The sequence below is a fragment of the Suncus etruscus genome, chromosome 20, assembly GCF_024139225.1.
Source record: "Suncus etruscus isolate mSunEtr1 chromosome 20, mSunEtr1.pri.cur, whole genome shotgun sequence".
Lineage (NCBI taxonomy): Eukaryota > Metazoa > Chordata > Mammalia > Eulipotyphla > Soricidae > Suncus > Suncus etruscus.
Window position 1 is genome coordinate 6890846 of NC_064867.1, and position 25727 is coordinate 6916572.

The 25727-nt window shown below is 47.6% G+C and overlaps 1 protein-coding gene, 2 non-coding genes and 1 pseudogene across 15 annotated transcripts in view; 3 read left to right on the forward strand and 1 right to left on the reverse strand.

Annotated features, from left to right (window-relative positions):
* Positions 1–7031, forward strand: part of CLASP2 (cytoplasmic linker associated protein 2) — a 178589-nt gene extending 171558 nt beyond the window's left edge. For all 13 annotated transcript variants that reach the window (XM_049766378.1, XM_049766379.1, XM_049766380.1 and 10 more), the window contains 2 exons: positions 1295–1411; positions 5301–7031. In XM_049766378.1, the coding sequence (XP_049622335.1) occupies positions 1295–1411; positions 5301–5387 (204 nt within the window). In that variant the 3' untranslated portion in view covers positions 5388–7031. The remainder of the gene's footprint in view (positions 1–1294; positions 1412–5300) is intronic.
* Positions 7032–8115: 1084 nt separating this feature from the next.
* LOC125998506 (small nucleolar RNA U13) lies at positions 8116–8219 on the forward strand. The gene has a single exon (XR_007492057.1). It is a non-coding gene; the product is annotated as a small nucleolar RNA U13 (small nucleolar RNA).
* Positions 8152–19930, reverse strand: LOC125998198 (large proline-rich protein BAG6-like; annotated as a pseudogene).
* Positions 19931–20519: 589 nt separating this feature from the next.
* LOC125998454 (small nucleolar RNA SNORA51) lies at positions 20520–20653 on the forward strand. The gene has a single exon (XR_007492022.1). It is a non-coding gene; the product is annotated as a small nucleolar RNA SNORA51 (small nucleolar RNA).
* Positions 20654–25727: the final 5074 nt, after the last annotated feature.

The window sequence follows — 25727 nt, forward strand, 5'->3', positions numbered from 1 at the left end:
GTGTTTTGGGGGGCCACATGTGGTGCCTCTCAGGGGTTACTCCTGGCTCTGCACTCAGAAATTTCTCCTGGCTTGGGGGACCATTTGGGATGCCACGGATTGAACCCGAGTCTGTCCTGGATTGACCAATGTGCAAGGCAAATGCCCTACTGAAAAATAATGTGAACTGGGGCCAGAGAGATACCACAGCAGTAAGGCATTTGCCTTAGATGCTGAATGACGGTGGTTCAAATCCCGGCATCCCATATGGTCCCCCGAGCCTGCCGGGAGCGTTTTCTGAGCATAGAGCCAGGAGTAAGCCCTGAGCACTGCCGGATGTGACCAAAAAACCAAAAAAAAAAAAAATAATAATAATAATAATAATAATAATGTGAACTAAAATGGTTTATAGTGCGAACCCAGGCCGTCTGAATAAAGCAACCTCCAAAAAGTCACTGATTGACTCACCTCAATTGTTGTAGTTCTAACACTACCACTATGCTATCACTCTGGCCTGCGTAAGTGTATTTTAATCTAAACCATGCATACAGTCTGAATAATTCCATTCTATAATACCCACCCACCCACCATTGACAAAACAACCTACCATGGTTTCATTAAGAGAAAAATGACTACAAATCACAGAATCTCAATGAAAACTAAAGAGAAAAACTGCTGTGTTTACTGAATGGACATCTTAGATTAATGGTAGGGATAGGACAGATATTAAACTTCCATTAGTTAGGATTACAGGTGTACATTTACTACCAGGCCAAGGAGTTTAGGTTTTGTTCACGAGTGCAGAACTACTGCATTCCTTGAAACTATGTATGCTTTAAGAAAGTTAATCTAGGGCTTTTCAGGTATGTCTAAGCAAGTACCACCAGCCTTACTGTCAGAATTGCAGCGTTTAGGAGGCCGGAGAGAGAGCATGGAGTAGGGCGTTTGCCTTGCCTGCAGAAGACGTTGGTTTGAATCCCGGCATCCCATAGGGTCCCCTGAGCCTATGGGGGCAATTTCTGAGCATAGAGCCAGGAGTAGCCCCTGAGCGCTGCCGGGTGTGGCCCAAAAAACAAAGAATTGTAAAGCTTAGACTGATAAAGAACCTGACCAGGAATGTTCAGGGTAGCTAGGAGGTACCAAAGGTGAGACCGAAGAATGCTTGAAAAGCTTCAAAATAAATGTACTTGGGTCAGTTGTTTTCTCTTTACCTGATGGGTTGAAGAGCTCATCTTTGAGTTGCATCTTCTGCTTCCGCAGGAAAGGTACTTTTCTCAGATCCCTCAACAGTTCTAACAACAGCTTTTCCCCCTAGGGCTATGACAATTCGGAGAGCAGCGTCCGGAAAGCCTGTGTTTTCTGTCTGGTGGCTGTTCACGCAGTAATCGGTGATGAACTCAAACCACATCTCAGTCCACTCACTGGCAGTAAAGTAAGTCATGCTGGTTTCTTCTAAACATGGCGGCCACAGAACCGTCTTCATAGTTTAGCTCTTTATGTATGGTCAAGAGTAAATATGTTGTTTGATGCCTAATCTAAATCAGACTCTGGGCAACTGACTTCCTTCCCAGGTCCCTTGCATTTCAGTTGTTTCTACTCAGTGAGCAATGAGCATCTGGTAGGTTGGTTGGAGGGTTGCTGTAAAAAAGGTCCTACAGCTTCTGGTTACAATGTCAACTGGCTTCTTCTTTTCATTCCCCCATATCCCTCCTTTCCAATGTTTAGTTTTGGAGCTGTATTCAGTAGTGTTCTTTGTCTACACTGCCAGAGACCTATACATATAATAAATTTTATACTTAGTTTCAAAGGAATAAGCCCCTGATCCTTTGGACTTGCTTTAAAATCCTCAAATCAGAGGCCACTGAGATAGTAGTGGCAAGTTGCTTGCCTTGCATAGGTGGCCCGAATTTGACCTGTGGCAGCACATTTGTCCCACTGAACATACAGCCAGGAGTAAGTCCAGAGCACCACTATATCTTTCCCTTACCCTGAAACCCCCCAAAAAATCTTAGATCAAAGAGTTAATATTAATGTAAAAAACAAACTTTCAACAGCAGGTGGTTTTTGCAGAGAAAAATTCCAACTTTTCTAATTTTGAATAAGTTCAAGTTGGTCTTAATAATTCAGTTGTCGGGGCCGGAGAGATAGCATGGAGGTAAGGCATTTGCCTTTCATCGGTTCGAATCCCGGCGTCCCATACGGTCCCCCGTGCCTGCCAGGAGCAATTTCTGAGCATGGAGCCAGGAATAACCCCTGAGCAGTGCCGGGTGTGACCCAAAAACCACACAAAAAAAAATAATCAGTTGTCTCTAGAAGAACTAAGATCCATCACACACCTGATCAGAATACAAGACCACCAGTAATGATGATGCATGTGAGACATTAGTAAGTGAAAAAGGGTTTTGTAAATGACATTTTTGTTTTGTTTTGGGCCACACCCAGAGGCGCTCAGGGGTTACTCCTGGCTCTGTGCTTAGAAATCATTCCTGGGGCTTGAGAGATAGCATGGAGGTAGGGTGTTTGCCTTGCATGCAGAAGGGTGACGGTTCGAATCCCGGCATCCCATATGGTCCCCCAAGCCTGCCAGGAGTAACCCCTGAACGCTGCCAGGTGTGACCCAAAAACCAAAAAAAAAAAGAAAGAAGAAATCATTCCTGGTAGGCTAGGGGAATTATATGGGCTGCTAGGGATCGAACCTGGGTCTGTCCCAGGTCAGTTGCGTACAAGGCAAAGACCCTACGCTGTGCTATTGCTCTAGCCTCTGTAAATAATATTAAAGTAGAACATCTGGAGAGATAGTACATGGCTTAGAACATTTACTGGATGTACATGGTTTAAAGCCTTGCATGCAGCCAACCTTTGTTCGGTCCCTGGAACCACTGCATATTGACACCTGGGCATCACTTGAATGCATCTCTGAAGCCTCCAGAGACCGCCAAGCACCTAATCTTTGGCATCATCAGACCGATGGCTTTATTGCTTGAGAACACAAAATTGAGTACAGACCATAAATATATGACTTATTTTGGTAAAGACTGCAAAATGATACAGAGAAATGGAAGAGTATTGTTAGCAAGGTATTGGCATAGTTGTCTAGGATCTTAGAGCCTGAAACTCACATGCCTAACTTCCTTCTTGTTTTCCTCTGGGGCCTTAGGTATCCAATTATATGTTCTGTTTCTTTGTGTCTCGAGTTCCTCATCTTTAAACATTATGACTATAAAACAAGCATGAGCTAGAGAGATGGCTCAAAGGACTGGCATGCATGCATTGTATGCCAGAGCCCTGAGTTTAATCCCCTGCACTATATGGTCCCAAAGTGCTGGAGAGATAACACAGAGGTCGGCCATTTGCCTTGCATGCAGCACACCCAGGAAGGACCTGGTTGGATTTCAATTCCCAGTCCCCCAACGTGCCAAGGGCGATTCTGAGTACAGAACCAGGAGTAACCCCTGAGCACCGCTGGGTGTGGCCCAACAGTCAATCACTAAATAAAGTAAAAAAAAAAGAAAAGAAAAGTTAGCCCCACAAGCACAGCTGGGTGGGGCCAAAAACAAGTATCAAGATGTAAATGTATAGTATATATGTGTGGTATTCATGTGATTGCCATTATCTTGTGGCTAGATTTTTGTTGTTTTGTGGCCAATCCAGCTGTGCTCAGGCTGTGTCCTTAACTCAGGGGTCACTCCTGGCAATGTTCAGGTTGCTGCAGATGGAAACTGCTATACTAGTTGTACTATTTCTCTAGTCCCTTGACTTCTTTTTGTTTGTTTTTTGTTTGTTGGCCACACTGAGCGATGCTCAGGGGTTTCTCCTGTCTTTACACTCAGGATTCATTCTTGTGTGTCGGGGGACCACACGGGTTCCCAGGATCAAACCCGGGTTGATCACGTGCAGAGCAAGGGCTCTACACTCACTGTAGTATCATTCTGGCCCTCCTTGACCTTTTTTTTTTTTGGCTTGGTTTGGTTTGGTTTTTAGGTCACACCCAGTGGTGTTCAGGGCTTACTTCTGGTTTTGCAACTCCTGTTGATGTGGAATATGTAGTGCTGGGGATTGAACTCAAAATGGCCATGTGCAGGGCAAGTATCCCACCCAACTGTACTTTATCTCTGATCCCATCTCTCCTCCATTTGAGAAAGGCATGCTAGAATTCTCAGCCATGAACAAACTGAGATTTAATTTTTTTCTATAATTGTTTTTTGTTTTGTTTTTGGGCCATACTCAGCGGCACTCAAGGATTACTCCTGGCTCAGTGCTCAGAAATCGCTCTTGACAGGCTTGAGGGACCATATGGTATCAAACCTGGGTCCGTCCCAGGTCAGCCACATGCAAGGCAAACTCCCTACCACTGTCCTATCTCTCCGGCCCTGTTGTTTTTTGTTTTTGTTTTTGTTTTTGTTTGTTTGTTTTCGGGTCATACCCGGCAGCACTCGGTTTACTCCTGGCTCAAGGCTTAGAAATTGCCCCGTGGCAGGCTCGGGGGACCATAAGGGATGCTGGGATTCGAACCACTGTCCTTCTGCATACAAGGGAAATGCCTTATGTTCATGGTATCTCTCTGTCCCCTCTGTAATTCTTTTTTTTTTTGTTGTTTTTGTTTTTGGGTCACACCCAGCCGGGCTCAGGGCTTATTCCTGACTCCAGGCTCAGAAATAGGCTCCTGGCAGGCTCAGGGGACCATATGGGGTGCTGGATTTGAACCATCATCCTTCTGCATGCAAGGCAAACTCAATACCTCCATGCTATCTCTCCGGTCCCCCCTCTGTAATTCTTTTTTTTTTTTTTTTTTTTTTTTTTTTTTTTGGTTTTTGGGCCACACCCGGTGACGCTCAGGGGTTACTCCTGGCTATGCGCTCAGAAGTTGCTCCTGGCTTGGGGGACCATATGGGACACCGGGGGATCGAACCGCGGTCCGTCCAAGGCTAGCGCAGGGAAGGCAGGCACCTTACCTTTAGCGCCACCGCCCGGCCCCCCCTCTGTAATTCTTAATTACAAAAATAACCTGAGCATTATAAACCCTTAGTCTAACTAAAATCTTATAAGAGTCACATATATGTCTGTAATTAGGAGTGGGGGTTAAAGGGGTGGCCCATACCTGTCCTTACTGAGGGTTTACTCCCAGCTCTGCCCTCAGGGATCACTCCTGACAATGTTCAGGGGACAGTGTAGACTGATGCCAATTAATCCGGGTCAACTACACACAAGGCAAGTGCCTTCCTACTGTGGTATGTGTGCAGCCCCTTGTTTGTCCTTCTCAAATGACCAGCTTACTGTCATCAGCTGTCCATTCCAGTGACCTGTTTGACTTACTTCTGCAGATGAAGCTGCTCAATCTCTATATCAAGCGTGCACAGACGGGCTCTGGAGGAACCGATCCCACCACGGACCTTTCCGGACAGAGTTAGTGAAGTGGGTCGCATCGAACCAGGTCTCTAAGAAAGGACAGACAGACCATCCTCATCACTGAAAGGACTTTTTCATAAACATCTTTTGGAACTTACCATTGTTTCCCAGTTTTAGCTTTTTGTTTTGTTTTGTACTTTCTGTAACCGAGGGCTCGCCTCAGTCTGCATGTAACTTTTATGATAGATATCCCAAATTCAAGAAGCAGTATTAACACCATTTGATCAACACAAAATAATTTTTAATCCAAGTCATCATTTCACCTGTTTGTACCTCTTTGTCTTCCCATTAACCTTTGCCAGTGTTATGATTGTATACATTTTTTAAATGCTGGTTAAACGGGAATGCTTAAAGAATTACAAGTTTAACAGCCTAAAACTTTTATTTCGCTTTTACTCAAATAAAGGATTTTTTTTTTTTTTTTTTTTTTTGCTACTTGGAGTTTTGTTCCGTATCATGTCCTATGCTAGAAATATTGAAATGATGGGAAGCAAAGCGGGACTAATTTGAACTACAGCTGGACTCGGTTGGTGGAATAGCGATTCATGTCACGAGCTGCAACTGCTGTGGGGTGGCCTGTAGTTTAAAACTAAGACCTCAAAAAGAACTGTTACAGAATCAGCCAGTTCTGTAATACTGTCAGTGATTGATCTTGCCATCTTCTTTAAAAACCGTGTCCCCACTCTCATTCCCGAAGAAAGCTGCACCACATCACTCGCCTGTTTTTATCCTTGATGCTTATTAAAATGGAAGGTTTCATTGCAGGGTTTCTTGTTTTCGTCTTGGTTTGTTTATCTTTGTTGTGAATGATGCTTTTTTTATTTATTAATATCAGATTCACTTATGAATAAACTTGGTAACGGAAGCAGACAAATAAATCAAGTGCATGTGTGTCCTTGACTGTCTTCTGTTTCTCATTTAATAAACTAATGACTGAGACAGGAAGTCAACCAGCACCTTTTCTTTAAGTGGTGGAACCTGGTTTCCTTTTAGAGTTTGTCTTACTTGAAAACATTGATCCTGATGAGAGAGAAGATGGTGCCCAGGCTGTTCTGTGTGTCTAATAGGCTCAAATTCTCTACCTCTTCGGGGCTAAAACTTTTAACTGAGCTGCTGCTGCCCATTGTGTCTTTTAGAAAATTACTAAAAAGGTGGTTTTTTCCTGTTACTTTTTAACAAATATTAAACACCTTTTGCCACGCCTGTTCTTTTATGTGCAGCCAATTATCAAAAATGTTTTGGGGAAAGGCAAATCAGATCATTTGGAACCAGGATGCAAATGATTTCTCATCTTTTTTTTTTTTTATGCTAACATAAAGTGAGTTTGACTGGAAAGGCAAATAGCTATTATGATGGCAATTTGCTGTTGTTACATAATTACCTGTACTTTCTTTGTTTAATTGAAAAAAATGTAGAAATGTATGTAAAGAATTTAAGAGAAGAGTACTGAATGGATGACTTGTCATAGGTTTTATCTTTGTTTCTGTTCTAGCAGCAAGAAAATAGTTTCTCTATATCCCTCCCCTTTACCAGTAACAATTTTATTTTCTACTGTTAACTGCATTGTGTATTTATAGTTCTATGCTTACTGTTGTGCATATACTGACAATAAAACTGTACATAACATTACTTGCAAAAATTAACAACGTATATCAGGCTTTTTGTCTCCTGTGTGACAAGTCATTTATAACTTACGTTTTGAAAAACTTCAGAAGTATATTGGTGATATTGTTGTGAACTTTATAAATGCATCTGGGGGAAAGTTACATGAATAATATCCATGAATAATAATCAGATTCACATCTCTATATTTTATAGCTTAGCTTTAAGAATAGGTTTTTAAGGGGCCGGAGCGGTGGTGCGGAGCGGTAAGGCATCAGTCTGCCTTGCTGGCACTAGCCTAAGACTGACCACAATTCGATCCCCCGGCATTCCATATGCCCCCCCGAGCCAGGAGCTGTTTCTGAGCGCATAGCCAGGGGTAACCTCTGAGCGTCACCAGGTGTGGGCCCCCCACAAAAAATAGGTTTATAAGCACCGAATCTTACTACTAATGTTTGGGTTTTGTTTTTGCGTCATGCCTGGCAGCGCTCAGGGGTTTCTCCTGACTCTACACTTCGAAGTCACTCCAGGCAGGCTTGGGGGACCATGTGGGATGCAGGGATTTGAACCACCATCCTTCTGCATGCAAGGCAAATACCTCCATGCTATCTCTCCGGCCCCACTAATACTGGTTTATGTCCTTTGGTATGTTGTTTAATTATTTGAGTCCAAACATTGATTTAATTTTTCTCAAATTTGACAGGTATAAAGCCCTGCAATAACTCCTTTAAAAATTTACATCCAGGCCCGGAGAGATAGCACAGCGGCATTTGCCTTGCAAGCAGCTGACCCAGGACCAAAGGTGGTTGGTTCGAATCCCGGTGTCCCGTATGGTCCCCCGTGCCTGCCAGGAGCTATTTCTGAGCAGACAGCCAGGAGTAACCCAACCCCTGAGCACCGCTGGGTGTGGCCCAAAAACCAAAAAAAAAAAAAAAAAATTTAGATCCTTGGGCCGGCGAGGTGGCGCTAGAGGTAAGGTGTCTGCCTTGTAAGCGCTAGCCAAGGAAGGACCGAGGTTTGATCCCCTGGCGTCCCATATGGTCCCCCCAAGCCAGGGGCGATTTCTGAGCGCTTAGCCAGGAGTAACCCCTGAGCATCAAACGGGTGTGGCCCGAAAAACAAATTTAGATCCTTTTCCGGTTCATAAGCATGATAATCGGGTTTTCACACGCCTGTATGATATGTGCCTCCCTTCAACCTTGTTACGACGTCGGCACATGACCCTTCTGACAAGAACTGAGAAAAGAAAGAAAAATTTTCAATATTTTTGAACTATTTCGGGGCCACACCCAGCAATGCTCAGCAGCTACACCTCAGGAATTGTGTCTGGTAGTGCTTGGGGTATCATCTGGGATACCAGGGATTGAACACTGTCAGCCAATTAGAATATCTTAATGCTAAGTGAAAACTACTTCAAAAATTTAAAATATGGGGCCCGGGGAGACAGCACAGCGGTGTTTGCCTTGCAAGCAGCTGATCCAGGACCTAAGGTGGTTGGTTCGAATCCCGGTGTCCCATATGGTCCCCCGTGCCTGCCAGGAGCTATTTCTGAGCAGACAGCCAGGAGGAACCCCTGAGCACCGCCGGGTGTGGCCCAAAAACCAAAAAAAAAAAAAAAAACAAAACAAAAAAAATTTTAAATACCTGCCTTCTAAAGGCAGTCAAGAAGGAAGTGACTGGAAGTGTATGTATCGATCAGTCATAATTTGTGGGTTAGAGCAGTGTTTTTCAACCTTTTTGTGCAAAGGCATAATTCTTTCATGAAAAAAAAATCGCAAGGCACAACACCATTAGAAAATGTTAAAAAAAATTAAATCTGCCTATATTGACTATATATAAAGTAATTCTCTTGAATAGGATTCAAATGAACACAACGAAATTGTTTTATAATTACTTTATTATGAAATAAGTTAATGACTGGTCTATTTGTGAGCCAAAGCCGCAGGTTACGGATGAAATTGGAATTTTTTCCCCACGGCACACTAGTGTGCCAAGGCACAGTGGTTGAAAAACACTCGTGTAGGGGCCGGAGAGGTGGCGCTAGAGGTAAGGTGTCTGCCTTGCAAGCGCTAGCCAAGGAAGGACCTATTCGATCCCCCCACACCCCCACCCCCGTCCCATATGGTCCCCCCAAGCCAGGGACAATTTCTGAGCGCTTAGCCAGGAGTAACCCCTGAGCATTAAACGGGTGTGGCCCAAAACAAAACAAAAATAACACTGGGTTAAAGCATAGTGCTAATGTGATTAATTGAAAGCTAATTTTGTTAGGGTCACACCCAGGGGTACTCAGAGGTTACTCCTGGCTCTTCGCTCAGAAACTGCTCCTGGCAGGCTTGGAGGGGACCATATGGGATGCCGGAATTTCAACCTGGGTCCAACCCAGATTAGCCGCATTCAATTCAAGCGCCCTATCGTTGTGTTATCACTCTGGCCCCCAGGCTAGATATTAATAATCAGGAAACAGAAATAAAGGTTCCTGCATTGTATAAATATATTTATATAAATGTATATAAATATGTATATAAATCTTGGATGGCCTCACTTTTTTAGTTAATGTGTTATCATTGGTACAATTCTAACATCTGCAAAACAGCTCTAGAAGATCTAAAAATTAAGAAAAGCTATTTATACATTAAGGAATTCTTAGAATATAATGAAAAGCTAGAAGAAAAAAATTTCCTCTAATAAGTATCAGTTGAGATAATCTTGTACCAATTTGTAAAGTACTAAGATAATTAATTTGAAGTAACTCTGAGGGGACATGAATATTTGTGAGCCAGAATCAAGACAAGTACAGAATTAGCTAACATTTTTTTGTTGTTTTGGGAGGTCACACCTGGCAGTGCTCAGGGGTTACTCCTGGCTCTAGGCTCAGAAATCGCCCTTGGCAGGCACAGTGGACCATATGGGATGCCAGGATTTGAACCGATGACCTTCTGCATGAAAGGCAAATGCCTTACCTCCATACTATCTCTCCAGCCCCATAAAATGACTTTTAATGTCAGCAAAGTATTCCTTTGTGTGTATACAACAGCATAGTTTGGGGTTGGTCTTCACTGAGTATTAAGAACAAAACATTTGGGGCCGGAGAGAGAACATGTAGGTAAGGCGTTTGCCTTTCATGCAGAAGGTCATCGGTTTGAATCCCGGTGTCCCATATGGTCCCCCATGCCTGCCAGGAGCAATTTCTGAGCCTGGAGCCAGGAGTAACCCCTGAGCACTGCCGGGTGTGACCCAAAAACCACAACAACAACAACAAAAAAAAAAAGAACAAAACATTTAAGCACATCTCCAGTTATACTAGGCAGGGTTTCTTGGGTGGGGGGGTTGGTTTGTTTATTGGGCCACACCGGTGGCACTCAGGTTACTCCTGGCTCTACACTCAGAAGTCGCTGCTGGCAGGCTTGGGGGAACATATGGGATGCAGGGATAGAACCTGGGGTCAAGGGTCAGCCACATGCAAGGCAAATGCCTACCTCTGTGCTATCATTCTGGCCCCCTATACTAGGCAATTTGATAGGTGACATGAATATAGAAATTGTTAAATATAGAAGCTTTGCTTATTTAATTTATACCTTAAATACATTAATTTTAAAAAAGTGTTTTGGGGGGGTTTTTTTGGGCCACACCTGGTGACACTCAGAGGTTACTCCTGGATATGCACTCAGAAATCGCTCCTGGCTTGGGGGACCATTCTGGGTCAGCTGTGTGCAAGGCAAAACACCCTACTGCTGGTGATTGCTACACCTTCCCCCCAAAAAAATGTTTGGAGCTGGAGATATAGCATGGAGGTAAGGCATGCAGAAGAACAGTGGTTCGATTCCCGGCATCCCATATGGTCACCCGAGCCTTCCAGGAGCGATTTCTGAGCGTAGAGCCAAGAGTAACCCCTGAGCACTGCCGGGTGTGACCCAAAAACCAATATATATACACATACATACATACATACATACATATACATATATATATTGACATTCTGATAATGCACACATCTTGGGAAAAGTACCGGAAACACTGATAGAAGTGACAGAATAAAATGCAGGGCCACCGCAATAATACATCGAGTAATACATTGGATTGGATGATTGCTTTGTAGGTTTTAATCCCCAGCACCAGATATGGTGCCCTGAGCTCAGAGCCAGAAGTTAGCCCTGAGTACCCACCACCAGGTGTGACCCAAAAGCAAAAGTCAAGAGCAATTCCATGTCCTTGGCTGTATTGGAAACATTGATCAAATCAGACTTCATTAAGCACCCCCAAAACTCTTAGTTAGGCAAGGCCTAAGGACTCAAAAGATTAGCTAAGCAAGGCTGACACTATTGATACTCCTGATTGCATCATTTCAGCCTCAGCTGCCAGGCAATTGCCCTTGGGAGGATAAGAGATGAGTCTCCAGAAGGCAAATAGAAGAAAGAAGAGATTCCCCTCACAAGCAAATATATTGACGGGTTTTTCTCAGAGAAATGGAAGTGAGTTTATGTTTGTAATTAAGCAATTAAACAAGTGGGAAGCAAATTATGTATCAATGTGCCCTACCTTCATCTGAGTTTTATAATGGCATTCGATTTAACCAAAAAGCCACTATGGGTATGATGAGACAGAGCTCTAGTGAGTATTCAATCTTCAACTTTCATTGTAAAAATCTAGAGAAACCAACTAGAACTGAGAATTAGATGGAACTGTGGGGGCTCTCAGTCTCCAGGATTAACTGGTCAGTCCTGGAGGCCTTTGGCCAGCTGTCTGTCCAGATTCCCAGCCATGCCAGTAGAAGAGGAGCAGTGATCTTGGCATGTGGGATCTTCTGGGGCCAGCTGCAGCCTTCCTCTCCAGTTGAAAAAGCATGAAATTGGAGTTTCCCTCCTCCCCCCTCCCTGCAGAGGCCAGTTGCCAAACCTGGCCTTGAAGACCAGTTTGGCATAGGGGGATCTCGGTCTCCCGGACCAAGTGGTCAGTCCAGGAGGCCATTGGCCAGCTGTCTGCCCAGATTCCCAGCCATACCCGTAGAAGAGAAGCAGGAATCCTGGCATTTGACATCTTCTGGGTCCAGCTGCAGACTTCCTCTGAAGGTTGAAAAAGCAAGAGATTGGAGTTTGCTTCCTCCCTATCCCTCCAGAGCTCAGATGCCAGGCCTGTTCTTGAAAGCCAGCCTGACGGGGGCTGGGGGGCTCTCAGTCTCCAGGACTAACTGGTCAGTCCTGGGGGCCTTCGGCCAGCTGTCTGCCCAGATTCCCAGCCATACCCGTAGAAGAGAAGCAGGAATCCTGGCTTGTGGCATCTTCTGGGTCCAGCTGCAGATTCCCTATTCAGTATGAAAAAGCATGGGGAGAAGTTTGCCTCCTCCTCATGCCACCAGAGCTCAGATGCCAGACCTGCCCTTGAAAGCAAGCCTGAGTGGGGGGCTCTCGGTCTCCAGAACTAACTGGTCAGTCCTGGAGACCTATGGCCAGCTGTCTGTCCAGATTTGCAGCCATGCCAGTAGAAGAGGAGCAGTAATCCTGGCATGTGGGATCTTCTGGGTCCAGCTGCAGCCTTCCTGTCCAGTTTGAAAAAGCATGAAATTTAAAAAAAAAAAAAAAAGAAAAAGAAAAAGCATGAAATTGGAGTTTCCCTCTCCCCCCTCCCTCCAGAGGCCAGTTTCCAAACCTGGCCTAGAAAACCAGTTTGGCATAGGGGGAATCTCAGTCTCCTGGACCATGTGGTCAGCCCAGGAGGCCATTGGCCAGCTGTCTTCCCAGATTCCCAGCCATACCCATAGGAGAGGAGCAGGAATCCTGGCATGTGGGATCGTCTGGGTCCAGCTGCAGCTTCCCTCTCCAGTATAAAAAAGCATGGGAGAGGAGTTTGGCTCCTCCCCATCTCCCCAGAGCTCAGGTGCCAGACCTGGCCTTGAAAGCCAGCCTGGCGGGGGTGTGTGTCTTGGTCTCCAGGACTAACTGGTCAGTCTTGGAGGCCTTTGGCCAGGTCTGTCAAGGTTCCCAGCCATGCCAGTAGAAGAGAAGCAGTGATCTTGGCATGTGGGATCTTCTGGGGCCAGCTGCAGCCTTCCTCTCCAGTTGAAAAAGCATGAAATTGGAGTTTCCCTCCTCCCCCCCTCCCTGCAGAGGCCAGTTGCCAAACCTGGCCTTGAAGACCAGTTTGGCATAGGGGGATCTCGGTCTCCCGGACCAAGTGGTCAGCCCAGGAGGCCATTGGCAAGCTGTCTGCCCAGATTCCCAGCCATACCCATAGAAGAGAAGCAGGAATTCTGGCATGTGGCATCTTCTGGGTCCAGCTGCAGATTCCCTATTCAGTATAAAAAAAGCATCCCGGAGGAGTTTGCCTCCTCCCATTCCCCCCAGAGCTCAGATGCAAGACCTGGCCTTGAAAGCCAGCCTGGCGGGGGGTGTGTGTGTCTCGGTCTCCAGGACTAACTGGTCAGTCCTGGAGGCCTTTGGCCAGCTGTCTGTCCAGATTCCCAGCCATGCCAGTAGAAGAGGAGCAGTAATCCTGGCATGTGGCATCTTTTGGGTCCAGCTGCAACCTTTTTCTCCAATTTGAAAATGCACTGGATTGGAGTTTTCCTTCTCCTCCTCCCCCAGAGCCCCATTGCCAAACCTGGCCCTGAAGACCAGTTTGGCATGGGGGGGATATTGGTCTCCGGATTAAGTGGTCAGCCCAGGAGGCCATTGTCCAGCTGTCTGCCCAGATTCTCAACGATACCAGTAGGAAAGAAGAAGGAATCCTGGCATGTGGATCGTCTGGGTCCAGCTGTAGCCTCCCTCTCCCTAAAGAACTAGTCTTTAGCAAGTAGACAAAAATGTATCCATTAGGATAAAGTAGTCAATTAAATGTTTTAATCTGTCAGAAAAAAAATCCACTAAATTTCACCTCAAGATATATTGCACAAATCTTTTTAAATATCACCCCCCAAAAAAATCACCCAAAAGATAAATAAGCAGCTCTTTAAAGAGAAAAGAAGGAGGGAAAAAGGGGGGGAGGGACATTACGTGAGCCCAAAGATTAGGTGAAGTCAGGCAGCTCACCAGGGATGGATTTACTCCACAAGACATGGGACGAATTCGAATTCGGCCATAGATGACAGCAGCAAGCTCCATCTGCTGTTTTCCAAGCAGTGAAGGTTCAGTGCTAAGATATAAACAGGCCCTGGTTACACAACTCCAGCAAATGGGACCAAATCCACTGTCCGTGCAGTGAAGCACATGAGAAGCAATGCTGTTAAACTGCTCTTAAAGAAATTCCAAATTTGTCCGGATGATGTCCACACCTGGTTGAACCTGCACCAAAGAAAAACTCTCCCGCACATATTCTGGCCCAGGGATCAGTGTGGGGGTTGCGTCCATATGTTACCAGGTGTGGGCTCCTGGCCACCCAGGTAGTGCTGGTGGAAGAAAGATCGAAGCTGGGGCTGGAACCGCTGCAGTGGCTGGAAATGCACCACCACATCCACCACGGAAAAATTCTGTCCCAGGAGAGAGAGCAGGGCTTCAAAGACTCCAAGGGCCCCATCAGCCCCAGGTTGTTGCCTGATCCTCTGAGGCATCGTAGAAAGGCAGCAATGCTTTCACTACTGCCAGCCCGGGCACCCAGAGAGCCCGGCAGGGAGGTGAGAATACCCTTCATTCACCATAGAAGTGTCAAACTCCAGTGGCAAGCTCTAAAGGCCCAGGCCTCCGGGGATCCCTTCACCTTCAGGAGGCGAGCCTGGTGCAGTTGTGGTCTGCTGCTCTGGATCTGGGGCGGAGGTGGAGGTGTCGCAGGGGGAGGAGGGGTCGTTGGTGCTGCCTGCAAGAAGTCAGTCATATCCTGGAGAAAGGCTGGGACACAAGGCATTGCCACAGTGATGGTGGGAGAAACCATGCCAGGCTCTCCAGTTCCTGGCCCTGTAGGCCCCAGCAGATTCCCCAGAAGCTGAAAAAAATGAAGATCAGCGGCTGAGGAGGTGGAGGTTGAGCAGGTCCTCCAGGGGCAGGGTCATGCTGGTGGTGTCAGCACTGGCAGAAGCAGTGGCAGGGGCTGGAGGTGGGGCCATTCCAGGGTCCCCTGAGCCACAAGGACAGGCTGCATAAGAAGCTACCCCACAAGGCCGCTTACCATCTGAGCCAAAGAGGGATTGGTGCCCAGCCCGGCGCCCTGCAGTGCCCCGAGACTGGGGGACCCCCAAGATGAGAAGGCTGAACCTGGGCAATCACCACCTGTTGGCTACCGTGACTGACTCAGTGGTTACTTTTGCAAAACTCCCTGCCATCTTTTCAGTGCTAAGTGCTGTTTGCTATAAGCCCATATACCAACAGGAAAAAGGCAACCTTCAAGTAATAAGTAACTTCTCAGCCTAGGGGAGGAAGACACTGCCTGATACCATGGAGCCAAGTCTCCCTATAACTTACATTCCTGAGTTAATAGCTAAACCTCATCGCCCTATGCGACAGAGCTTACCCCACCATAAAACCTGCTGAGAGTTCCGGAAAGTGGTCTGCAAACCCTACTTTAGGGTCATAGGGCAATTCCTTGAAAGCTGCTGACTTAAGAGTGCTTGTAAGATTGTCACTGCTTCTCCCTCCCTTCTGGAAAATGATTTACTGCCTTTGTTTCATGGCTTTCGCGCCAAAAAGTATGATTGACACCACCTTTTGCCTGCCCCCTTCTCCTTCCCTATATAAGAGATGCAGGACCCTAATAAAGTCACCTTTGAACGGTCTGATCGTCTAAGGTCATTATTACTAACCTCTCTCAGATTTTTTACAGGTGTGGTTGTGCTTCTAGCCCTGCTAAATAAAGGTGCGGTCGTCCGTGAGCCTCTCGACTGATTCCTGCTGGCCGGGCCCCTCCGGGGGGCTTGCAGGACCCCACAACCACCTGGGTTGGAGCTGTTGGGAAGCCTGGCACCTGTTGTCCTTCGGCCACGGAGGCAACTGCTGCCACCATGGCCTGATGAGTGATCTGGTGGGGGACAGTGTGCATGAACTTAGGGGGCAGGGAGGGCAGCTGGATGAGCATGGAGCCCAGGGTCTGGCCATGACCAGCGTGTCCTAGGGGGCCAGTGGGAACACTTGGAACTCCACTAAGCTGTGTGCCAGAATCTTGGATGTTCATGTGCATCACGACCATAGGTTCCATGCTCTGGTGGGAAATCTGGATGACCCTCGGGTGGCTGGCAGTTGGGGGGGACCCAGCCCTGGTGGGGGAGCCCCCTCATTTGAAGACTCAACACTAGTGGAAGGAATCAGGGACCAGGGGGTGGTGCCTCAACATTGGAAGTTGGAGGGAGGGAGCGAGTCTCATTCCCTGTCATGGTCACACATTGATCTGGATGGGAATGGCTGCCTGCTGAAGCACCAAGGAGGTAGTGTAGTGGGATATGGGTCAAACCACATGCTGGTGTTGTGGGGTGTACAGGCCAGGTTGCAGCGCAGGTCAGACAGCATCACAAAGGAATTGCCCAGCAGCCACAGGCTCTCCCCCACCAGCTTGATCATCACAGGTCAGACAACATCACAAAGGGATTGCCCAGCAGCCACAAGCTCTCCCCCACCATCGTGATCAGCCATTGGTCCTCTTCTTTTATTTAATATTTTTATTTAAACACCTTGATTACAAACATGATTGTGGTTGGTTTTCAGTCATGTAAAGAACACCCCCCTTCACCAGTGCAACATTCTCATCCCCAATGTCTCAAATCTCCCTCCTCCCCACCCCCCTTCACCAGTGCAACATTCCCATCACCAATATCCTAAACCTCCTCCCCACCCCACCCCCTCCTGTACTCTAGACAGGCTTTTTTTTTTTTTTTTTGTGGTTTTTGGGTCACACCCAGCAGTGCTCAGGGGTTACTCCTGGCTCCATGCTCAGAAATTGCTCCTGGCAGGCACGGGGGACCATATGGGACGCCAGGATTTGAACCAATGACCTTCTGCATGAAAGGCAAACGCCTTACCTCCATGCTATCTCTCCGGCCCCATCTAGACAGGCTTTATAAATCACTCATTCCTTCACATTGGTAGGATAGTTCTCAATATAGTTATTTCTCTAACTACACTTGTCACTCTTTGTGGTGAGCTTCATGTAGTAAGCTGCAACTTCCAGCCCTCTTCTTTTGTCTATGAAAATTATTGCAAGGATGTCTTTTATTTTTCTTAAAACCCATAGATGAGTGAGACTATTCTATGTCTATCTCTCTCCCTTTGACCTATTTCCCTCAGCATAATAGATTCCATGTACATCAATATAGAGGAAAATGTTCATGACTTCATCTCTCCTGACAGCTGCATAATATTCCATTGTGTTTATGTACCACAGTTTCTTTAACCATTCATCTGTTAAAGGGCATCTTGGTTGTTTCCAGTGTCTGGACATTGTAAGTAGTGCTACAACAAATAAAGGTGTGAGGAAGGGATTTTTGTCTTGTATTTTTGTGTTCCTAGGGTATCTTGATTGTTGTTGTTATTCGTGATGGCAGCAGCACCTAGAACCTCATAATAGCGCGGTAGAAAAGGCTGGAGACAGTTCTCAAGACGCTGTAGCTCCTGGAGCATCTGTACATATTTCGCAGAAGGATAATTGGGGTGCATTTGTTTCTGGTGCAGATGTGGGAGCCCTGGGGCTGGGCTCTGTGCTCAGGGCTGGGGTGTGCTCCTCCACTTCCTCTGCCTCCATGGGCTTCCAAGGAGAAACTTCACTTTCAACAGGTTCTGAGGCTTGAGAGCTGGAGGCTACTGGCTCAGGGGGCTGCTGACCGTGTTGTGCTTGAGCCCCCCCCCCCCGCTCCCCCCTTGACATTCCCATTTGGGGTAATAAGATCTGTATATCCCTGATCATGTGCTGACCATCACCAGTCGTACACGAGGCCCACTCTGAATCTGGGCCAGTTCCATGTTGATGTGAACATCCATCCACAGCAGAGCAGTCACTAGGGAGACGGAAGGTTCCAACCATGACATAGATGTTGGCATTCTGGTCATGAACAGAGACCCCAGGCAAACTAAACAGAAGTCAAGTGCTTTAACTCTTGTATTATCCTTCTAGTCACTATATTTGGAAGTTTAAATCAAATTCATTTTTACAATACAAATTAAACGAACTCTAGCTGATTAAAAACTATTTGTGTGATTACTTGAAAATTATCAGAACTGTCATGGCATCAAAAAGACAAAATACATAATCCTGCTAGTGAGAAACTGGAGAGATAGCTGAGTGGGTAGGGTGCTTAAATTGCATGCTGCTGACTGGGTATAATCCCCAGTACTCCAAATAGTAACCTGAGCCACCCAGGAATAATTTTGAGTGAGAATAAGTAGTAACTCTTGAGTGTACCAGGTGTGGTCCCAAAACTAAAAGAGAAAGAAATATAGCATGAGAATAAGAGATGATGATCACCTCTCCAACTGGGGATAAAAGTGTCAAAACTCCTACAAACATATATATACACAATAATATAAACTATCATATAAATAATGAATACACAGTCAAAAAACATTTAGTAGGGTTGCTGGAGCAATAGGACAGCAGGTAGGGCGTTTGCCTTACACGCGGCCAACCTGGATTCGAACCCCGGCATCCCTTAGAGTCCACAAGCCTGTCAGGAGCAATTTCTGAGTGCAGAGCCAGGATAAAGCCTGAGCACCGCTGGGTGTGGCCCAACCCTCCCCCGCCAAATTGAGTAGGGACTGGAGAGTTAGTATAGTGAGTAAGATGTCTTAGACGTGGCGAGACCTCCTTTTAACCCCCAGAACCCCAGTTAGTCTCCTATGATCTACCAAGAGTGATTCCTTGAGAGCAGAGAGAAGAATAAACTCTGACCACCAACTGGTGTGGCTCCCAAACAAAATAACATCAACAACTTTTTAGTTACATCAGATATAAACCTCTGCCATCTAAGATTCATTTGTAAGCACCATCTCCAAAGATCTTCAATGTACTTGGAAGTAACAACATGGGAGGAAGTTGTAGTAGTGACAATTCAATATTCCTTATTTTCTTGAACAAAATATTCCTTATGGGGCCGGGAAGGTGGCGCTAGAGGTAAGGTGTCTACCTTGCCAGCGCTAGCATAGGATGGAGCACGGTTCAATCCCCCGGCATCCCATATGGTCCCCCCAAGCCAGGGGTGATTTCTGAGCACATGGCCAGGAGTAACCCCTGAGCGTCAAACGGGTGTGGCCCCCCAAAAAATTCCTTATTTTCAAGGACTAAACAACTTCTTGACCGTCTTGTGCAGAAAGCCCAGTCCTAGCTTAGCTTAGTGTGTGCAAGGCAGATGCCCTACTGCTTGTACCACCGCTCCAGCCCCTAATTCTGTTAGCTTATCCACTTGTGAACTCTGACTGGACCTTCATCCTCCCCAAAGTGTCACGAACCCATGTGATTGCCCAGGATGGACCTGGGTTCGATCCCAGGCAACCCATATGGTCCCTCAAGCCAAGAGTGATTTCTGAGCGCATAGCCAGGAGTAACACCTGAGCATCACCAGGTATGGCTCCAAAACTAAAACAACAACAACAAACCGACAGCCAAGAAGACTCCATTGAACACAATCTCCAGGGCCCAAACCCTGAAAGGAGTTGCTCCATCCAAGGAGGTGGAGCAAGAGGAACATGGCTGCTCAGCTTGGGTCTGCAGCAGGGGGCATCTTCTTTTTTTTTTTAATTTTTATTTTATTTTATTTTTTCTCTTTATTCAAACCCTTGTGTCGAGTGCTCACTTTCAATAGGTCGCAGCGAGGGAGCTGCTCTGCTAGGTACGAAACCCTGACCCAGAAGCAGGTCATCTACGAATGGTTTAGGGCCAGGGGCCCCACGAACATGCGATGCGCCTTTCCGGCCCCACACCGGCTCCCGAGGCGTTCAGTCATAATCCCACAGATGGTCGCTTCGCCCCATTGGCTCCTCAGCCAAGAACACACACCAAATTTCTGCACCTCGGTTCCTCTCCTACTGAGCAGGATTACCATGGCGACAACACATCCTCAGTGGGGTCAAACTAACCTGTCTCACGACGGTCTAAACCCAGCTCACGTTCCCTATTAGTGGGCGAACAAGCCAACGCTCGGTGAATTCGGCTTCACAATGCTAGGAAGGGTCAAACAGCGACGTCCTATGAACGCTTGGCCGCCACAAGCCAGTCATCCCTGTGGTGACTTTTCTGACACCTCCTGCTTAGAACCCCAAAGGACAGAAGGATCGTGAGGCCCCGCTTTCACGGTCTGTATTCGTACTGAAAATCAAGATCAAGCGAGCTTTTGCCCTTCTGCTCCATGGGAGGGAGGTTTCTGTCCTCCCTGAGCTCGCCTTAGGACACCTGCCTTACCGTTTGACAGGTGTACCGCCCCAGTCAAACACCCCGCCTGGCACTGTCCCCGGAGCAGGTCCACGCGGCCCGATGCTTGGCGCCAGAAGCGAGAGCCCCTCGGGGCTCGAGGGGGCATCTTCGAACCATGAACCCAGCACATCACATAGTAGAAACAACTATGCAAGTGTTGCAATGGGGAAACAACGCAGGACAACACCACACCTATAAAAAAAAATAAAAAGAAAAGATAAGGCCTCCCAATTCTTACCACAGGCTGTGTTCTTTACACTGACTGTATAGAAAGAGGAGGTACAGTAAATGCACCCCAGATACACCTCAACCCAGGCACTTTGCCTGGTCTGTATTGTGAATTGGGGACAAAAAAAACCCCACACATATAGAATGAAGATGACATGAAAAGTACCAACCACTTAGTCAGCCTCTCGAATAAGGAGTTTAGAGTATCAATATGTAGGATGCTCAAAGAACTGAAAGCAAGCATAGATCGAGCCGCACATGTGACCACAAGGAGAGAACGCAGAAAACTTCAAACGGAAATAACAGGTCTGAAAAACTCAGTAGATGAAATGAAAACCTCAATGAAATGCCTCTCCAAGGGAGAAACAGCAGCGAAGGACAGTGTCACTGAGCCAAAGGAAGAGATGCAAAACCACTTCATACAGCAGACAAGATTGGAAACAAACCTTAAATAAAGCAAGTGATCCATGAAAAAATGTGAACAGATGACAATACAAGTCTTTGAAAAATTCTAAAGAAACAACATAGGAATCCCTGGAGTCCCAGAAACCGAGAGACAGAATATTAAGAAGAGTTGGAGGAAGTATGAGAAGAGGAAGAGGAGGAAGAAGAAAAAGAGGAAGGAAAGGAAGAGAATAAAAAAGAAAACTGGAAGAAGAAAAAGAAGACAAGGAGGAAGAAGAGGAAGAAGAAAAGAGGAGGGGGAAGAAGAAAAAGTAGAGGAAGAGGAAGGAAAAGAGAAGAAAAAAGACAAGGGAAGAAGGGGCCGAGGAGGTGGCACTAGAGGCAAGGCGTCTGCCTTGCAAGCGCTAGCCAAGGAAGGACCTCGGTTCTATCCCCAGCGTCCCATATGGTCCCCCCAGCCAGGGGCAATTTCTGAGCGCTTAGACAGAAGTAACCCCTGAGCATCAAATGGGTGTGGCCCGAAAAAACAAAAAAAGAAAAGGGAAGATGAGGAAGAAGAAAATGAAGAGGAGGAGAAAGAAAAAGAAGTAGAAGAGGAGGAAGAAGAAAAGAAGAGGATGAAGAAGAATAAGGAAAGAGGAAGAAAAATAAGAGAAGAAAAAAGAAAACGTAATAATTTATTTTCTTATTATAGTTATTGTTTAAGCACCATGATTATAAACATGTAAAACTACAAGTTGGGATTCAGTTTAAAAAATCCTAAAACAAAACAAAACAAAAAATCCTAAAACAAAAGCTAGGTTTGATTAAAAAAAAAAAAAAAACACCTAGGACTGACCACAGATCCCCTGGTGCACATATGGTCCCCCAAGCCAGGAGCTATTATGAGCACATGGCCAGGAGTAATCGCTGATTGTCACTGGGTGTGGCCCAAAAACCAAAAACCAAAAATCAATAGCCAAAAAAAAAAACACCAAAACAAAATAAAAATCATAACTATAAACATATGTATCTCATAAAAAAAAAAGCACAACTTAGGGGCTGGCAGAGATAAAATGGAGGTAAGGTGTTTACCTTCCATGCAGAAGGACGGTTGTTCGAATCCCGGCATCCCATATGGTCCCCAGTGCCTGCCAGGACGATTTCTAAGCATAGAGCCAGGAGTAGTCCCTGACCATTGCCAGGTGTGACCCAAAAACCAAAAAAAAAAAAAAAAACAAACAAACAAAAAAAAAAACCCACACAACTTAAAAAGATATCTAATCCAACTTTGCATGACTATGACATTTTTGTTCAGAAAAAATAATAAAATTGTCCCTTATTAATCTGAAATGATAGCAAGTAATTATTTAAATCTATCACTGTAAATAATTTCTTCTCATGGAGAGGTTACCAGAGTTTATACTATTTCCCTTTTTCAAAATAACTTGGTTCTGAACAAAGTCTCTTCTGATTTATCAAAATTTGTTTAGATTGGGAGTTTGCATTTACTCACATAAACTATACAGTAACCCGCATGAGGAAAGGTCTACATTTAACTCTGTATGTGTATAGGTACAGCATTAAAGAGATTTTTTAACTAAAATGTGATATTTTTTTTTATATTTGGTCTATACCAGATTGGCCAGAAGATGGAACCCTGATCAGCTGTGTGTACCTGTTGTATTATCTCTCTGGCCCTTTAAAATGTATTTTTACGGTTAAGTTTGATTTTTTCTTTTTTCTTTTTTTTTGGTTTTTGGTTTTTGGGCCACACCCGGCGGTGCTCAGGGGTTACTCCTGGCTGTCTGCTCAGAAATTGCTCCTGGCAGGCACGGGGGACCATATAGGACGCTGGGAATCGAACCAACCACCTTTGGTCCTGGATCGGCTGCTTGCAAGGCAAAAGCCGCTGTGCTATCTCTCCAGGCCCTTAGTTTGATTCTCGAATCCACAACTTCTCCATGTCATGTGCCTTTCTACAAAGCCAAAGCCAGACGAGAGAAGATCCCAATGAAATAAATCTAATAGACAAGATGTACAAGACTATAATGAGTCCGATGTAGCTGCCAATCATATCCTGTGAAAATGTCATCTAGCCAGTGTGCCAATAACAATAATCTTGCACTCTCTGTTTTTGTTCGGTTATGGGCAACATCCATTGATGATCAGGGCTTACTCCTGGTTCTGCACTCAGGCTGACTCCTGACAGGGCCAGCGGACCCTGCAAGGTGCCAGGGGTTGAATCCAAGTTGGCTGGGGGTAAGGCAAGCATCTTAGTCACAGTACTATCTCTCATCTACCCCCCCACCCCGCCCCAAATTTGTTTGACTGGCCAGCTGTAATTCCAGACAGTAAGTGATGTGTTTGAAAGATCCCACAGCCTGGAGAAGAGTCGGATAGCTAACACAGAGTAGGTGCCTAACCTGGCTAGCCCTTAACTGAACAGGGCAATCGTTGAAGATGGGAATGCATGTGTTGGGTGTTTCAAAATCAGTTAGAAAGGAGCAGAGAGAACCTGTCAAGTCTGGGCCTATTGTCGCTTCCTGGAAAACTGGGTGCCTTGGACACACTGTACAAACCTTACAGATTTCCCATTGGGGCCTGGGGGGCGCTGCACCCTCCTTAGCAGGTGGGACTTTGGAACTTGCGGGGGCTGTTGGGGGCCAGTGTCAGCACCAGGCCCCGAGGCGAGGACTTTGCGGCCCAGACTGGAGGCTGAAGCCCCCTTCCAGGGGCTCATTCCAGTGTGCTCTGGAGGGCCACCCTGTCTGGGAGTCAGGGAGGCTGGCCTTTGGGGCAACCCAAGTCCAGGCTGCTGACCTCATGCCTGGACGTGTCTCTGGGCCCCTTGTGACAGCTTTGGGGGCCCACGCGGCCTTGCTCTCTGACATGCTCAGGGATGTCACAATCCCTGTCCGCTTATATAGGCCGAGCGGAGCTGGGGTCCTGAACCTCATTGGTATAATGGGGAATCTGCTGAACTCTGTTCTCGATGTGCTGCTGTGCCGCCGTCGTGAGTCGGACGAGAGTGTCCGGCCACGACGGCGGCGCCCTTCCCGGGGCGGCTCCCTGGACCTCTTGAGGCCCTTCCGCTGGCTCTGGCGGCACCGGCCTTGCGGGAGGGCCAGGCTGAGGGCGCGTCGGCCCGTGAGGCGCCAGCTCAGCCTGCTGCGCCGGCTATTTGGGCGGCGGCCCCGAGTGTGGGTCCCATGTCCGGGAGAGCTGCGGGCCCAGCGCCTCTACCTGGCGCCCCTCGTCCGCGGGCCCAAGCCGCCCGCTTCGGAGACACCATCGCCGGCCGGGCAGGAGGAGCCTGGAGGGTCCGGACAGTCCCCGTCTGCGCCAGGACCATCGGGGACGCGGCGCACGCCCACTCCACCGGCCCCGGACGCAGCCGCTCCCCGGCGCGGGGACAGCGGGGAAGAGCTGTGCTGCGACCCTGCAGCGGGCCCTGGGGGCAGCCCGGCCCCGGCCCCGGCCCCGGCCCCAACACCGGCCCCTGCTCCGGACCCGGACCCGGACCCGGACCCTGCCCCGGACCCTGCCCCGGACCCGGACCCGGACCCGGACCCGGCTCGGGCCCGACGGGGCAAAAGGAAAAGGGCGCAGGAGGCGGAGGAGATTGGCCCTCCCTGCAAAAGGCGACGACTCGCCTAGGCCGCCTGAAGGGCTCCATCGGAGTCTCCAGACCCAATCCAATAACAGCCAGCACAGAGACACCAGTCACTTGTTTTGAAATAAATGGTGATTGTTTAAATTGCATGACCAGTCTTTCACAGAATTATTTACGGTACCTAGTGACAAGGATCGAGGGGCATTCCCAATACCAGGGTTGGCCTCTGCATGCCCAAGTTCCCGGGCCTGGTAACTGGGGCCTGGGGGGAGGGGGCGTGGGGAGAAACTCTTCCCCTATGCACACACAAACTGGGAAGGCTGGAACTGCTCTCAGAAGACCCCCATGCCAGGACTTCTCTTCCTCTTCCACTGGAATATCAGGGGCACTGGGCAGGACAGCTAGCCACAGGCCCCCTGTGCTGACCACTTAGTGCAGGGGACTGAGATCCCCCCCCCCCCACAAGACTGGCCTTCAGGGCCAGGGCTGGTAACTTGGGCCTTGGGGGGAGGGAGGGGGAAACAAACTCCTCCTTTATGCACACACAAACTGGGAAGGCTGGAGCTGCTCTCAGAAGACCCCCCATGCCAGGACTTCTCTTCCTCTTCCACTGGTATATCAGGGGCACTGGGCAGGACAGCTAGCCACAGGCCCCCTGTGCTGACCACTTAGTACAGGGGACTGAGATCTCGCCACGCCATTCCTGGTAACTGGGGCCCGGGGGGAGGTGGCGTGGGGGAGAAACTCTTCCCCTATGCACACACAAACTGGGAAGGCTGGAGCTGCTCTCAGAAGACCCCCCATGCCAGGACTTCTCTTCCTCTTCCACTGGAATATCAGGGGCACTGGGCAGGACAGCTAGCCAAAGGCCCCCTGGGCTGACCACTTAGTGCAGGGGACTGAGATCCCCCATGCCAGACCGCCCTTCAGGACCAGGGCTGATAACTTGGGCCTTGGGGGGAGGGAGGGGGAGATAAACTCCTCCCTTAGGCATACACAATCTGGAAAGGCAGCAGCTGGGCTCAGAAGACCCACATGCCAGGACTTCTCTTCCTCTTCCACTGGTATATCAGGGGCACTGAGCAGTACAGCTAGCCACAGGCCCCCTGGGCTGACCACTTAGTGCAGGGGACTGAGATCCCCCATGCCAGACGCCCTTCAGGCCCAGGGCTGGTAACTCAGCCCCTGGGGGGAGGGTGGG